Genomic DNA, 16,351 nt, shown 5'->3' with positions numbered 1-16,351 from the left:
TTGTTTGATAGAGGATTGAAAACTTGAAACAAAATTGAATCATTAAAAAACGAAAAAAAGAGGAAAATGGAAAATTCCGCCCTATTCATTCAGGTCATTTTGATCAAAATATTTTAAGGAATTGAAATGAAATGAAATGAAACAAATCACGTATAACAATGATGATTGATTGAGAATATCATTGTTAAGATTTTTGTTTTTCTTCTGATTTTTCTTAAATAAATAACAAACTACCATTATAAGTTAAAGATATTAGATCACTGTGTGTGTGTTTGGTTGCGGTAAAACTGTATTTTATTCATTGCAACCGGGATAATGATGATCATCATCATCATTTTCAAATATTGATGTTACTTTTTGAAATGTTATATTTATTTTATTTATATGTAACCGATATACATTTTTGAATGTAAAGCAAAGGGAAAAAACATTTGGACAAGATTGATTAGTGTAATAATGATAAAAAAAGTGTATTAAAAACAAACAAACAATAACTTGACATATTACAAATGATGATAATGATGGTGGTGGTGGTGGCGGTAAATGAAATTTATATATGAAAAATACTAATGGATAGCCAAAATAAAATTTTTGATTGATTACAAAAAACATTCATTCATTCATTCATTCATTTATCATTGGAGAAATGATATAGTAGGTCAATAAAATTGGATTAACATAACCCGAAAATGTTTTTATCGTTTTTGTGGATGAAGGGAAAATCAAATTGGTCATTTTTTTTGATTGAAATGTAGAGCAGTGTTTTGTTTCAATCATTCAATTCAATTCGACTTGTGTAACCGAAGTATCATGATGATGATCAATTTGAATTAATTTTGGTTGAAAAAAAAGAAACAGAACAAGATTTCTGCTTCTGATTTGTACAAATGATAATCATCATTTTCAATTTGACTACAATGATTATCTGATTTATTGAAATTATCATCAAGATAATCATCAACATTAACAACAACAACAACAAGACAAACATGTTGATTAGATGATTTTTGATCTGATCTGATCTAATCTGAACAACATTTGATTTTAGTCAGTCAATCAATCAATAAACAAACAAATTAAAGTAGTGATAATTTTACATCAATTATCATTGGATATTGCAATGAAAAAATCTTTGTCTTTTTCCTCTGAATTCAAAGACAATTGATCAGTGAAATGAAATGAAAAAAATCGAATCTGATTATCATTTGATAAATAAAAAAGTTAGCTAGATTTGTTCATGCGAAAACTTTTTTTTTCGTTTGGACAGCAATTGGAAAATAAAAACTTTCATCATTATTTGATTATAAAGATAATCTTATCTATTTTTATTTGTCATGTTTTTTTTCCTTTAAAAAGATTTCACATTTGAATCAATGTGTGTAATGTAAATATTATCGATTTTGTGTTTGATTATCATTCGATTTCGTTTACATTTACAGTCCACAGTTTTATGGAATATATATTGAAAATCACGATGTTTTGTTAAACTTCTTCAGAAAAGCAAGTCTTTTTTTCGAAAAATGGAAACAATTTTTTTTAATAATGAAAATATTTTTGCATCATCATCATCGCAATGTGAAAAACGAACACAGAGCATTCTCCATACACTTGTATGAGGTCAGAAGAAGAAAAAACAGGAAGACAAACCAAATGACAACCCGGCTTTCAACAACATTTCAGTGTTGATGTTGAATGTTGAAATAGAAATGAAAAAAAACCAGAATTCTGAACCCGAGAAAAACTGAAAAACTTCTATATAAACTGGTTGACCTAGTTTTATCATTATTATCTTGTTTCTCGGGAACATTTTTTTTTATATTTCATTATTTAAATCTAGGGTTCATGTTTTTTTTTTCTTTCCTTATCACCCACACACACAATCCGCATCCAAATAATTTTTTTTTTTTGAAAATGGTTTAGCTTGGCTGAACAGTGAATTTCAGTTTTTTCAAAAAACTGTAAAATACGCATGCGGCATCGTAAATCGCAATGAAAAAAGAAATCCTTAAAGAAGAAGAATACCGCAACATGGCAAACAAACAGACAAACAAAACAAATGGATGATAAGAGCTTTTCATTATTATTCAGGCCAATGAGCCTGATTTACTATCAAATTGAAAAATTCTATAATCTATTTTACTTACAGAAAAGTTTATAAGGGAAAATGAAACAGAATCTGTCTTTCAATTCAATCAGTAAATCAATACATAAACACGAAATACATACCATTTAGGATACGTTGAGCTGATGCTGTAATTATCAATGATGGCCATATAAATAGAATCGAAGCCATCATTGTTATTAATGATAAATAATGCACAAAAAATTTGAATAAATTTTTATTTCGATAATAATAATATTGACTATTTGGCATTTTATTTGTTGATAATAAGAATTTTTGACCAGAATTTTTTTGTACAATATTCACAGTACAGAATCGTAATGATGATAAATAATCAATAATGAGAAAAATTATTAATGATGGTAATGAACACAATGATGATGAATGCGATGATGAAGATGGATGTTTACGGTGATGATGATGAGAATTTACAGTTGATGATTGACAATGATACCTGTCATTGTCATCGGATGATGACGATGACAAAATTTTTAACCTTTTATTACCACAAACGGTATTATTTGAATGATTGTCATTGACTATCGTCATAATGATAATTTGATCATCATCATCATCATCATCATTATTATTATTGTCGATGTTAAAATTATTATCATCAATTTTATGATGATGATGATTTGATGTGGTCAATGTTGTTGCCATGTTTGTTTGTTTGTTTGTTGTTGATATTGATGGTCAATTTTGATCAAATCCGGTCATTTCATTTGGCCATTTCAAAACACAAACACAAACAAACAATCAAACACATCAAACAAAAACCACAAAATATCTTAAATGTTGCGGATATGGAAACAATGAACTTCAACGTTGTTTTTTAAATCCAGAACAAACCAAAGAACAATGGATTCTCGTTTTTGTTGTTGATGATGATGATGATGATACAGAATGGACCAAATAATTTTTTTTGTTTCTAGTGCTCAATTTCATAGGGATTTTGCTCATTCTTTTCTTCTATTCTGTATATATAGAAGATGTGAAAGCTTTTTTTTGTGTTGTTGGAATCAGCGATGATTCAGGAACCTAATTTACTTTTGCCTATTGCTACTACATCTTCTTCTACACTACTGTTGTTTTGAATCAAATATTTATTCTGCTTATGGAACAGTCTATGTCTATTTTCAATCAATACTTATTCCGTTTTTTTTTTTTGAACGAAACAATTCATAAAAATAAGTTGCCGGAATCATTCACCGGAATAGTAGCAGTGATAGTAGCATATAGGGGTAGCACATGTACAAACATCACATACACACATCACATTTTGTGAATCGTTTCGTTGGGTTTTGTTTTGGATCGATCCATGAATTCATTGTTTGGATCGCTATATAGTAGCTAGTTAGTTGGCTGGTTGGTTGGCTGGATGGCTAGTGTAGCTTTTGAAACAAGTGTAGCACACTCACAAATCAATGTAACAAGATGTAGCCAACAATATGAAGAACTTTATCGTTGTATGATGATGATGATGGTGGGTAGAGTGAATTAATAATATCCACCCGATAATAATAATGAAATGAAATAATAATGATTCATCATTGAATATTATCAAGGGATTGCCAAAAAAAACGTAGAATCAAATCAGAAAAAAATGAACTGTTCCAATTAAAATTCAAGAATAGCCGGTATGATTGGAACAAAATGATTCTGTCCGAATTGACATATGCGATAGTTTAATAAGACGAAATTCACTACGCTGGATTTAAAAATGAACCGGTCAAAGGTGGTTTGAAAAAAATTTTGAAAAACAGTGTTATTGGCTACCCATGTTGACATGTCAAACACTTGAATCAAACTGAATGGTTTTGTTAACGCGCGTCGTTATTTCCCCAGAAAAAAGTAACAGCCCTATGATGATCGACGATAGAAAATTTTCAAAATGTGCGAGAGAGAGAGAGAGAAAGAGAAACGACGAAGATCATGACCGGAGAGAGAATTTACAACGTGAATGAATGAATGAATGAATGAATGAGAATGGACTGGCTATTTAAACACACTGCATTGCAATAGTTTCAAGTAAGGAAAAAAAAGAGACCGGTAATGTGCTTCATACATTTGATAATATTCTCAGCATAAACATCGCCATCTATTGTTTGGAATTCAAAATTCTTTCGATTATTTCAATTTTTTTCAAATGGCAAAAATTTTTCAAACTAGCGCCATCTTTTGACAAAAAATCTAGATTAATTTCCAAATTGAAATGAATTTTCATTTTATTCATTTTTTTTCGGGAATATCATTAAAAATCATCCAGAATAATCAAATTATAATGATAATTAAAAAAAATGAAAAAAAAATTTAATGCACGCCTTGATTAGGATGATGACCGTTGGTCAAAAAAAATGACGCCCGAAAAAAAATTGGACCAAAAACAAGAAAAAAAATTTGATGAACGTTAATTATCATTTTTTTCATTAATGAAAAAAATGAATTCATTTCATTTTATCCACAGCAACAATTATAATTGACATTGAAGGACAACATTTGTAATTCTGTAGACCTGCAATGATGATGATGATGATAATAATGATGATGATTAGCAAGTTTCACACAGACCGACATAATTACTCAATACACACACACACATACAATTACCGTAAGAATTTTTTCTTTATTCTGGCCTGGTTTTTTTTCAGCTATTATTTTTCCATTATCTTTCTTCGTTGAAATTAAATTTCTTTTTCTGTCAAACAACGAAATACTGAATAAGGAAACGCGAAAAATGAATGAATGAATGAATTTCACTTGAAGAATCCAAATTGATGATTGAAAATTCCTGGGTAAAATTCTTGAGAAAAAACCGAAACGATTGAAAATCAATTTTAGAGAAAAAAAATTTATCTTCAAATTGTTGACGACGACGGGTTGAATCGAAACTACCGGCTGTCGATTTTTTTAAGGAATTTAATGATGATGGATTCGGAAAATTTGCAAAATTTGGAGAAAAAAAAAGTGAGAATTCAATCGTTTTTGGTCATTGAGAAAGTGTGTGTGTGTGGAAAAATTGGTTTGAGAATTTAGAAATTGAATTTTTTTTTTCGTTTTTCCTACGACGATAAACGTAAAAAATATTCAAATTAAACGCCAAACACATTGCGAATCGGTAAAATTGATGGAAAAATTGAAGAAAATAAAAATAAAAATCCTCGAACGACGTCTGGAGAGAAATTGAACATTTCATTTATCAAATGGCAATTTAAACTTATAACCATAAATTGACTATTTACACACAAGTCAAGTTGGCTTATCAGTGAAAAAAAAAATTCAATTTTCAATATTAAAGAAACCAAGAAATAAAAAAAACTCGCCAATCGAAAACGATAAAATCAGTGAATAAGTATAGCGAAATCAATGGATAATATTCTCATTGTTATTGATGTCATTCATTCATTCATTGTTGTTGTTTGGCCTTTTGTCGGATAAATTTCATGATAAGAATGACGACAGAATTTTTTTCGTTTGTTTGTTTATTTCGGACATTCAATGCATTGAAGAAAATCAAAACAATTTTTGTTTGCGAAATAAGCAAATTTCGTCGTATAAACTGAATTTTCATAGATTCCAAATTTCAATATCATCATTTATCGATGTTCCAAAAAGAGAAACAAAAATGAAGAAAAACTTTCTTCCACATTAGAAATAATGTGAACAAAAGAGGGGAAAGAAATCACCCTATTATTAAATGAATAGATTAACGACAGAGAAAAAAAAAGGTATAGCAGTAACTGAATATATAAAGATATTTTATTTGAAAAAATTCTGTGAATGTTTGTTTGATTTAAAGAATAATTGTTAGTCACGAAACATGCATTGTAATATTTTTTCAATGTAAATATTCGCTCCACTCTTTTTTTTTTTGATAAAATAGAAAGACTATGATAGAAATGTTGTGAAAAATACGGTTTTCTTTCTTTTCTTCTTTCCAGAACACCTGCGTCACTTAATCCATATGGTAAAAGGTAAAAATTCCCGTTTTTTTCTCTTACAAGACATCTAATTCAATATACTTTGATCATCAATTTGAATAAAATGTTGATTTTTTTCACAAAAACTCAATATCGTGATCAATCATTCATTTAATCAATGGAATTTTTTATTTTTTTAAATAAATTTTTATTTTGAAATATAAATGAAAATGTTTCGCACATAAAAATACAGAATTCCTTTGCAGAATCGAAGTTTTACAAATGATTATTCAATGAAAAAAAAATTCTTTGGTTTTTTTCTCCCAATATTTCCATAATGATGATCAATATTATTTTTTTTCATAATTTTTTGATTGGTTTTTTCTCATCATCATCCACATTGGTTGATAAATGTTGTTTTTCTCGCTGTTGTTGTTTAAATATGATTTTCCGTTCGCTATTATCATCGTCGTCGTCATCGTTATCGTTATTGTCCAAATCGTCAATTGTCGTACATAATAACATTGGCTGTTTTTTGAAAAATGAAAATGACAAAAAATCAGATTATTATTTGTTTCAAACGGAAATTATATTGAAAAGCCGGATAAGAAAATATGGTCAAATAAGAGAGAAATGCGATAGAAAAATTAATCAGAAAGAAGAAACCTAAAAGGAAATAAGTGAATCGAAGAAAAACATGGCAAAGAAGAAAATTGAATGAAAAAAGCAGAAGTGGACAGAATCAAAAAAAAAATGAGAAACGAAAATTGACCGAAATTGAATCGATCTATCGATCGATCGATTCAATGATGAATGAAACGTGAATTGAAAAAAATGAATCCTATGGACTTGTTATTAGATTTTCTTCAATTCGTTTGTTTCCATCATGTGATAAAGAAATTATTATCGCTGTTGTTATAATCGAATGATAATAAAGATAATTAAATGAAAGAAAAAATATATCTATCTCCAAGGAAAATATATTTATGTTCTTTTTTGTTTTGTCCTTTTTTTTTCTTCGATGTAATAACAGTAATAATCAATTGATTGCAATCGATACTTATCGATGATGATGAGAGATCAATTATTTGACATTAAATCTTGTCATCAACAACAACAACAACAGCAACATTATTATTATTATTGGGATGAAAAAGATCAGGGATCAATTTCTTATCAACGGTTCTTTATTCTTGTTGTTCAGTTTTCGCTTCTTCGATAGATCATCATTTTATTATCGATCGATTGAATGTTGTTGATTCACAAATCGATCAATCAATGTAATAATTATATGGATGAATATTTTCACAATCATCACCAAGACTGGATTATTGATTTATAATTATAAATAATAATATTTTTTTATTTCATTGTTTTTTAATTATTATTAAAAAAACGAGCAATGAATGTATGAATGAATGAAGAAAAATAATTCTTTTTTTTTTGTAATTTGTTTGTAATTTTTGTTTTTTTTGTTTTTTTCCTCACAAAAATTCAAATTATCAATCAATAAAAACATTAATAATAATAACAATCAAATTAAAATTATTTCAGTGTGTGTTTCAGTGTGTGTTTCATTGAGTGACATCTGTCAAAAAAAAAAATCTGTTAAAATAGGCTCACGGTAATTAACAGCAGTAGTATTATACAAATGAAAATAGACAAGAGAAATGAAAAAAAATGGCGACAGGTGAATGACATTTTTGTGAGGGGGAAGGGAGAGAGAAAAGATGTTTATATTTGACAATGATGATGATAATGATCAAGATGATGATGCGCGCGCGCATTACAAATTTGAAATTTGAAATTTGAAATTGAATTTACAAACCCGCACAAACACACACAGAGAACTGAATCGATAAAAATTCATATTTACAATTTTGTTTTTTTTTGGCCAGAAAGAGTTGAATGATTTTTTTGCTATTTTTTGCTATTATTTATTTAAAAAAAAGGAAAATTCTTTGTTCGTCAAGCATAATTATACATAGAAACAAAAAGAAAAGAAGGAATTTGAGCTTTTTCATTTCTCTCTTTCGAAATATTATCGATTTTAATTGGCCCGTTACGTAAGTTTTTTGTTAATTATTATTGATCATCATCATTATAATTATAATTATACTTGTGTCATTGCTGATGATTGATCACTAATATTTGTTGTTGTTGATGATGATGACGATGTGGGCGTTTGTTGTTGTTGTTGCTGTTGTTGGTTAATATTTAATCCATTATGGTTTGTTGTTGTTGATGGATGATGAAATTGATATTGATTACCACCACCACCGACATTAATTGCTGTTGGATGCAATAATAATGATGATGATGATGATTGTGTTGTTTGACTATGATTTGTTGTACCTAAACTACTACTATTAGTAGTACCATTACTTGATGATGATGCTATTGATGATGATCCAGGTATACCTGGAATAATTCCTAATGGTGTAGTAATTCCCATACATACACCACCACCACCATTATTATTATTATTATTATTTGGTATCACACGTACACGTCTTGGTATTGTACCATAAACATGACAAGATTGTTGTTGTTGTTGTTGAGGTGTTACTATTGCTGTTGCTGTTGTTGATGTATGTATTCCATATGGATTATTATTCTGTAATGATGATGATAATAATTGATTATGTTGTTGTTGTTGTTGTTGTGAAAGATATGATGATGATGACATTGGAATGTTTGTCATTGTATTACCAACGCCAACAACATTATTATCAGAAACAATAACACCGTATGGTGAATGTTGTTGTTGTTGTTGAGGCACAGAATGATGATTATAATTATGATTTGGCTGTTGATCCATAAATGTTGTTTCATAACAATCACCACCACCACCACTATTGTTATTATTTAAACCGGACAATGTATAAGACATTGGTATATGTGTATTGGAATTATTTGAAGTACCAATAGTTGATGATATTAATTGATATGAATCAATTGAATCGATTGGTGTTATTGGCATATAACCAATATTTGTATATTGCTATTATCATTATCATCATCATTAACGGAATTTTTGTTTGTTTTATTCAGGAAATTAAAGATTATTGGTTAAAAGGTTGACCCAATTGTTAAGTTTGTTCATCAGGAAAAGAGAAATTGTGGAATTAAACGAAGAAAGAAAAGAGAAAAGAAAAGAAAGTTTTTTTCATCGATTAATAAATTTGAAAATGGAAAAAAACGCGCGAAAAAAATATTTTCGGAAAAATTTTTGAAAAACAATTGAAAAAACTTACCGTATAAATATTTGGTGATGGTGGTGTTTCTGGACGCCATGTAACATGTTTATTATTTATCATCATACCATTAACATTATTATTATTTGTTGTTGATAATAATGGTCCAGCCGAATAAATATTATTACTACGTATAAAATTTGCACCTGTAGATGTCGCTGTTACGGATGATGATGGTGATGAACTATTATTATGATTATGATTATGATGACCATTCAATGGTATTGTTAATTGTTTATCTAAATCATCACCATTTAGGACAAGATCATCTAAATCATCAGTGCATAAGGCATTTTTTGTTGTCATTTCATTGGCCATTTCTATATGATGAAAAACAGGAAAAAAACGAAAAATTCAAATAATAATTATGTAAATCATCAACAACAACGAAAAACCAATAAAAGGAAACGGAAAATAAACAAAAACAAAAAGGAAAATAAAAAGGAAAACCATTTTGGCAAAACAAAACAAAACCGAAAAACAAATTGAAACTATTTACACACAAACACCAAGACCGGAATCATCATCATCATCATTTTTTTTTTTTTTTTTTTTTTTGGATTCTATACAAGGTACTACAGTGTTAATGATGATGATGGTCAACGGAAATGGATTTATAATCTAAACAGGAGGCAAAAAAAACAAATTTTCTATTGTTATTATTCATTTTGTTTATTACCGAAAATATTATTATTTTGGTTATTATGGTTATTATGGTTGTTGTTTGATGTTGTTGTTGTACTGGAAGACATATCCGATGATGATAATAATGTTGTACTATTGATTGTTGTATTTGTTGTTGTTTGTGATGAACCATTTATTGATGATGTACCATTATTATTATTATTATTATTATTATGGCTATTTTGATCAATTGATGATTTTTGGTCTGTTTTTTTTAGAAAATTCATATATAGAAACATCATCATTATTCTCAACAATTCTAATCAATCAAACAAACAAACAAACAAGTGACTATAACTATGTGCATTGAAAACTACTAAATATTTTGAACATTTTCTACGAGAGATGGATGGATGTATGGATAAGAAAAAAGCATGCTTCATGCACATTTCATCATCTGTATATGTAATGTGATAATTATTTCATGATTTTCGAGAAATATCTCAACAATATTATTTATCAATGTTGTTCAAACACACTGAAGGTGAATGAAAAAAGAAAGAAAGAAGAAAAAATTTTCTGGAAATTTGAAACGACACCAACCGAAGAAACAAAAACAAGAAAAATTTCATTTTATTTGATGATGTTTTTATCATCATTATTCTTGTTGTTTTTGTTTTTTATCTTTCTTTTCGGTGTGATTCAAGTTTTTCGTTTTTTGTTGTTTTGTTTGTTGTTGTTGTTTCCTATTTTCAAGAAATCTAATTTTCTGTTTTGGTTGTTGTTGGTTGTTAATACAATTTATCGCCTGACTTTTTTTCTTTTTTTTTCTAGTCTCTTGTCGCCGCTACACAGTTTCATTTCTTATTGATGACAAGAATTTCTTGTTTACAAAGCAGAAGAAGAAAGAAGAAAAAAAGAAAAAAGAAATCTTGTTTCATCAAACCAAACAAACGTCTTGAATTCAAGCCTTATCTTGGTGAAAAACACACACACAGAACCTGATGATGATGACATAGAGATGAGAATTCAAAGCAAAGAAAATTCTGACGACCGACAACAACAAAACAAAACTAAAAATCAAAAAAAGAAATTTCCTGAATGGATTCTGAATGAACCAGGAAAAATACAGAACCAACAGAACCAAAATGGAATTAAATAATCAGATAACGACATTCATCATGATTCACAAAAACAAACAAACAAACAAAAACGAATGACAAACATCAAACAAAATCCAAAAAAAGTTGTGAAATTCATTTGGAATTGAAATCAGAAAAAAAGTTTTTTCTTTCCTATATCGATTCTTTTGAATTTCGTTTCATTTTGTTTTTGTTTTTTTTGATGATGATGGTTTATTTCTGTAAAATTATTCTGAATTCTCTCTTTGTATGTGTGTGTGTCAAACACGCTTCAACTCTTTTTTGTTTTTGGTTTAAAATTCAGTTTTGTTTCGCAGAGAGAAAAAAACAACAACAAAAATGGCCAAATTTACATCTAATTTAGCATTCAAATCTCGAACAATTTTGGTTAAAATAGACCAAAAAAAACAAAAAAATGAAAAACCCAAAAATTAGAATCGAAGAATAATTAAAACCTAGAGCTAAACAAAACCAGAAATACTGGACCAGAATTGAAAAAAAACCCAACTAACGACTTTTGTTTCGTTTTGCATTCACATTCACATTCACATTTTGTTTTTTTTCGAGACACAACCAAAATTCTTGTTAATTTTTAAAAAAAAAATGAAAAAAATTGGAAATCTTCCCAAACAAACCAAACAGTGAAAAAAAAATAACAACAACAACAAGGGAATTGAAAAAAAACCTGAGTTTTTTCCTTCTTTTGACAATCAATGGGATTAAACTAATTAACAAAGTAACCATTTTTTTGTTTTTCATTTCAAATTTATTGTTTAACGTTTTTAGTTTTGTTTTGTAAAAAAAGACATAAATTAATGTAAAATAAATTACTAATTAGTAAGATATGATGATGGTGGTGTCTGATTTGGTGGTATTTTTCATTGTTTTGTTTTTGAAAATAATGACAAAAACAACAACAAAAATGGAATCATTATGCAAATTTTTATCTTCTAGACATGTCAACACACAACATTTAACAACGAATGAGAAAATCAAAATCCTTGGTTACAATTTTTGTAGATTTTTTTCTAGATCCGAAAACAGATCTTTGACAAACGATGACAAATCAATGCAAATTCCAAATGAAAAAAAAAATTCCAAATGGAAGACGTGCTTTCAATAACTTTTTGTGGTCAATTGAATTGCAAAACATTTACAAAACCCAAAATAGATATTAGTTCAGAGAAAAATTATAGTCGAATGACAAGCCGCCAACTAAATTACTGTTAGCTATGTAAAACAAAAATGGGAAAACAAAATTGATTATGATGATGACAATTTGCCAGTTGCATAGAAAAAAAAAAATGAACATTTATTTCCCATATTTTGGTTCGTTCATTTTGTTTTTTCGTTTTCGGGTTTCCTGCTCATCCGTTCAGTTGTTGTTTTCAGTTGCATAAAGACATCATCATAATTGAATAAATTGACCAACTTGGATTAGATTCAGGAAATTAGCTGCCATATCAATAAGGGCAACCACAATATTGGTTGGTTGGTTGGTTGATTGCCTTATGTGCGTGTGTTTCTGTGTTTGTTACAAATGATGATCATTTCTGGTCTCATTTGTTGTTTGTTTCAATTCTCTGTGTTTCTGTTTTTGAACCAGAACAAAACTCTTTCAGAATTTTTTTTTGCACAGAAATATATTCTGGCCAAATTTTTACATTTTTTTCGTTATTATCATCATTGAAAAATTATTCAAATTTCTTGTAGATCTGAATATAATCAGACAAAGATGATTATTAACTGACCAATATGGTCAATATTTATTTTATGAAAGATGTTTTTCAATATGAAGAATTTTTGAATGATTAAATTAATGATCGAAACGAACCAAACCAACCAATCGAGTTTCCTGTGTCTATCTATGTATTGGACTTTCATATAAACACATAATTGATACCAGGAAAAAAATGGGTCAATATGGAACCATATGTCTATTATACAGCAGTGATAATAATTCATCAGAATTCGGTTTTTCCACAATGCACTAAAGCTTTGTGTGTGTGTTTATGGGCGAAAGTAGTAGTGGACGAACAAACGAATGGAAAATTCTAATCATCGATTTGTATGTGCTGTGTGTAGGTTTTTCGCAACCGAATATATGCATGACAATGAAAAACAAAGAGAAAAAAACAAAAGGAAAAAAAACATGAAATTTATTCAATGGAAAAAAACAACAACCGAACAACAAAAAACAAAATGCAAATAATAATAACTAAATAACAGTGAGATTATTTCGGTACCTCATTCTTTCTTTCTCATATCTCACATTCATTAATAGGTAATTCTTGTAATGTAATTCCTCTGAAAAAAAAACGAAAACGAAAAACGAGAATATTCTTCTCTATGTTAATCTTATGATGACCTTGATTAGTGTAACAATACATACAATATATAACAATACTATGCTTGGTTGGCATGGATTCCATATTTGTTTGGAAACATGACAAACAAGCAAAACAACAAAATATAAATCAGTATGAAAAAAGATAATTCTTTCTTTCTGTTGTTGGGAAAAATTTGAGTTTCTTAGTTTTAAACGAATGGATATTTTTTGTTTTTGAAAACATTAGATTCCATGAAGAATGAAAATTGAATGTAACAAACATGGATAAACAAGAATCTGGTATCTAGTATATATGGCGTTAATGGCTTGTTTTTGTCCAAACAAAAAACAACAACAAGCAAAAAACATCCAACCGAGCGAAAACATAGTAAAACAAAACAAAACAACAACAACAAAAGAACAAAAGAAAATTAGCAACTAACAACTAAGAAAATAAATGATGTTCGTTTTAGTAGGTTTTCTTGGTTTTATCGTTTGTTCGGTGTTTTATTTCTGATGATGAAAAAATTATCATTTTTCTTACAAGACTTTATTGTTGTTTTTCCTATATGTATGAAAAAAACATCTAAACATAATGTTACTACAGTGTTGTTAACCCATAAGTTTTATGAAAACCAAAATCGACTAACCGAAGAAAAAAAGAAGATGAATTTAATGGAGAAATGAATTTCGATGAACTAAAAATGAATTGAATGAATGAATGATGATGAAAACTAACTAACTAACTAAACAAACTAAATGAAGATAGACTGTAAATTGGAATTTTCACAAATCGATAAATGTGAATTTTGCTTTTCTCCATTCAATTCATAAGTTTTTTTCCATTCGTTTCAATGATGGATCATCATTGAAATAGAAACAAAAAAAAATATTGATTTAAAATTCTTTAGTTTTTCTGCTAATATTCTCCCATAATGTGTATGTGTGTGTGTTGGACAAAACAATCGATTTTAATGCGAGAAAATTTTTTCCTTTTAAACATCATAAGAAAGAAATAAAGGTTTTCTTTTGTTAAATTGATTGTGGAATATAGTGATGGTGTTAATCAATGTGAAATGATTTAGGAAGAAAAAACAAACGTTTTCTACATTTGTTAATTTAACTACGAATCGAAAAAAAGAAATTATTCCGAAACTTACCACGATGATATCGATGATTAGCATTTGATGATGTTGGTGATGTACCATTTGAACCGGAAACATTTGGTGGTGGTTTCATTGTTTTCCATCTAACGATTAAAACAATGAAAAATGCAATCAAAACAATACCGGTTACAACAGCAATCAATACGACTAGTACTGGATTAAAATTGAGCTGCCAAACATTTCCTATTTTCAATTTGAAATTGAAATTTTTCAATATGAAAAAAAAAGAAATTAAAAAAGATTAACAAACAAACAAACCTTTTGCAAGACGATTCATTGATTCAGGCATAGCCAATGTAAATGCTGTTAATGCAATACCTTTACTACGACCTTTTGCATTTGCTGCATATATCACAAATAAATAAGTATGTGCTGATTGTAAATTATTTAAATAAAATTGTGGTGTTGAAGCAGTAACATTGGCACGTAATGCTGAATTTCTTTCAGTTGTATCATAAATTTCTAATAGAAAATGTTGTATTAAACCACCATCATAACCTTCATCACAGTCAACACGCATTGAATCTTCAGTAACATTGAATACTGAACAATTTCGAACGGGATCCGGTGAACCAGCAGCAACAATTGAATATGCACATGGTTTTGATTGAATACCAACCGAATTACGACCCCAACAATAAATTGTACCATAATCGAATTCAGTATGTGGTGTATAACGACCTAAACTTGATTGTGGTCCAGTTGATTCATATTTAAGTGTTGCTGTTTCACGTCTTGGTTCCGAACCAGTACCATTATATGACCAAAAAAATTCTACTTCACTGGGATCTGATTCTAATTCACAAACAATATTAACAGTTTCATGTCGAGCAGCACCATAGATAATTTTTTGACCTAAAAAAACGAAAAGAGAGACAAAATTCTATTAGATTTTCAAGAAAACATTGAATCGATTATAATTCGATTTTAGATAATGGCAAATGGAAATTATTCATCGATAATGCGAACTAGAAATAAAAAAAATCGAAATCAACTCAAAAAAAAACGAGTAAATCGATCAACTTTGAATCTCGCGCTCTCTTTATCAATTTCTATAGAAAGATATAATTAATATCACTTGAATACTTATTGAAATCATTCAATCAATCGATCGATCGATTGATCGATTTTTCTTTTTATATATCTCTATATTTTTTGGCTGAACTTCCCTGAATCATACCCCAATCTCAATGATAAAATGGAAAAAAAATATTGTGTATGCTGTGTATATGAAAAAGAAGCAAAACTACAAAAAAAATCGATTTAGAATTAAATTGAAAAAAAACAAAATAAAGTAAAAAAAATATCTTTTTTGAAAAGATCATCTCTTTGTACAAATAATATGGTTGTTGTTGATGAAGATTATTTTGCCATATTTCTTTCAATTTTCAAACAAGCAATAACCAAATGATCTTTTTTTTTACTATATTCTGGACAATAATCAAGAAAGAAAATCCTGTACGTTCATTCATTCTAATCGATCAATAAGAACATCCATAAAGAGACAGAGACAGAAAAAAACATAATGATCGATAGTGAAGAAGAAGAAGAAGATTTCCTTATTAATATCATTGCATATATGTGTGTGTGCGTCTAAAATTGAAATTGAATATCCGAAAGTCTTTCGGTTTGTCTCTCTTTCTCATTTTGTATTATGGATATCATCATTATTATCAAAAAATAAGAAAAATGGACAAAATAAGAAAAAGAATCATTAATAATCGTGAAAGTGAGAGAAACGAAATTCTTACATGTCCATAAAATAAATGAATGAATGTTGGAAATTCTGTT

The 16,351-nt window shown here is 28.3% G+C and overlaps 2 protein-coding genes across 8 annotated transcripts in view; both read right to left on the bottom strand.

The window, feature by feature from the left end:
• Ptp99A (Protein tyrosine phosphatase 99A) overlaps positions 1-3,038 on the bottom strand; it is a 33,446-nt gene extending 30,408 nt beyond the window's left edge. For 2 of the 4 annotated variants that reach the window (XM_075819973.1, XM_075820321.1), the window contains exon 1: positions 2,227-3,035. In XM_075819973.1, coding sequence (XP_075676088.1) covers positions 2,227-2,785 — 559 coding nt within the window. In that variant the 5' untranslated portion in view covers positions 2,786-3,035. Of the gene's footprint in view, positions 1-2,226 lie in introns of all 4 variants that reach the window. The other 2 variants (XM_075819362.1, XM_075819665.1) reach the window with 2 other exon arrangements.
• A 3,229-nt stretch (positions 3,039-6,267) lies between these two features.
• LOC113789318 (uncharacterized) overlaps positions 6,268-16,351 on the bottom strand; it is a 125,291-nt gene continuing 115,207 nt past the window's right edge. For 2 of the 4 annotated variants that reach the window (XM_075824450.1, XM_075824448.1), the window contains exons 7-11: positions 14,819-15,415; positions 14,555-14,743; positions 9,979-10,188; positions 9,300-9,619; positions 7,983-9,046 (exon numbers count right to left, since the gene is read on the bottom strand). In XM_075824450.1, the coding sequence (XP_075680565.1) occupies positions 8,156-9,046; positions 9,300-9,619; positions 9,979-10,188; positions 14,555-14,743; positions 14,819-15,415 (2,207 nt within the window). In that variant the 3' untranslated portion in view covers positions 7,983-8,155. Of the gene's footprint in view, positions 6,571-7,982; positions 9,047-9,299; positions 9,620-9,978; positions 10,189-14,554; positions 14,744-14,818; positions 15,416-16,351 lie in introns of those variants that run through there. The other 2 variants (XM_075824452.1, XM_075824449.1) reach the window with 2 other exon arrangements.

This window comes from Dermatophagoides pteronyssinus, unplaced genomic scaffold (genome assembly GCF_027571235.1).
Source record: "Dermatophagoides pteronyssinus isolate colony J.1.1.1.1 unplaced genomic scaffold, Derpt_VIB-CSIC_2022.12 sq0001, whole genome shotgun sequence".
Lineage (NCBI taxonomy): Eukaryota > Metazoa > Arthropoda > Arachnida > Sarcoptiformes > Pyroglyphidae > Dermatophagoides > Dermatophagoides pteronyssinus.
This window is presented reverse-complemented; position numbering and strand designations above follow the sequence as displayed.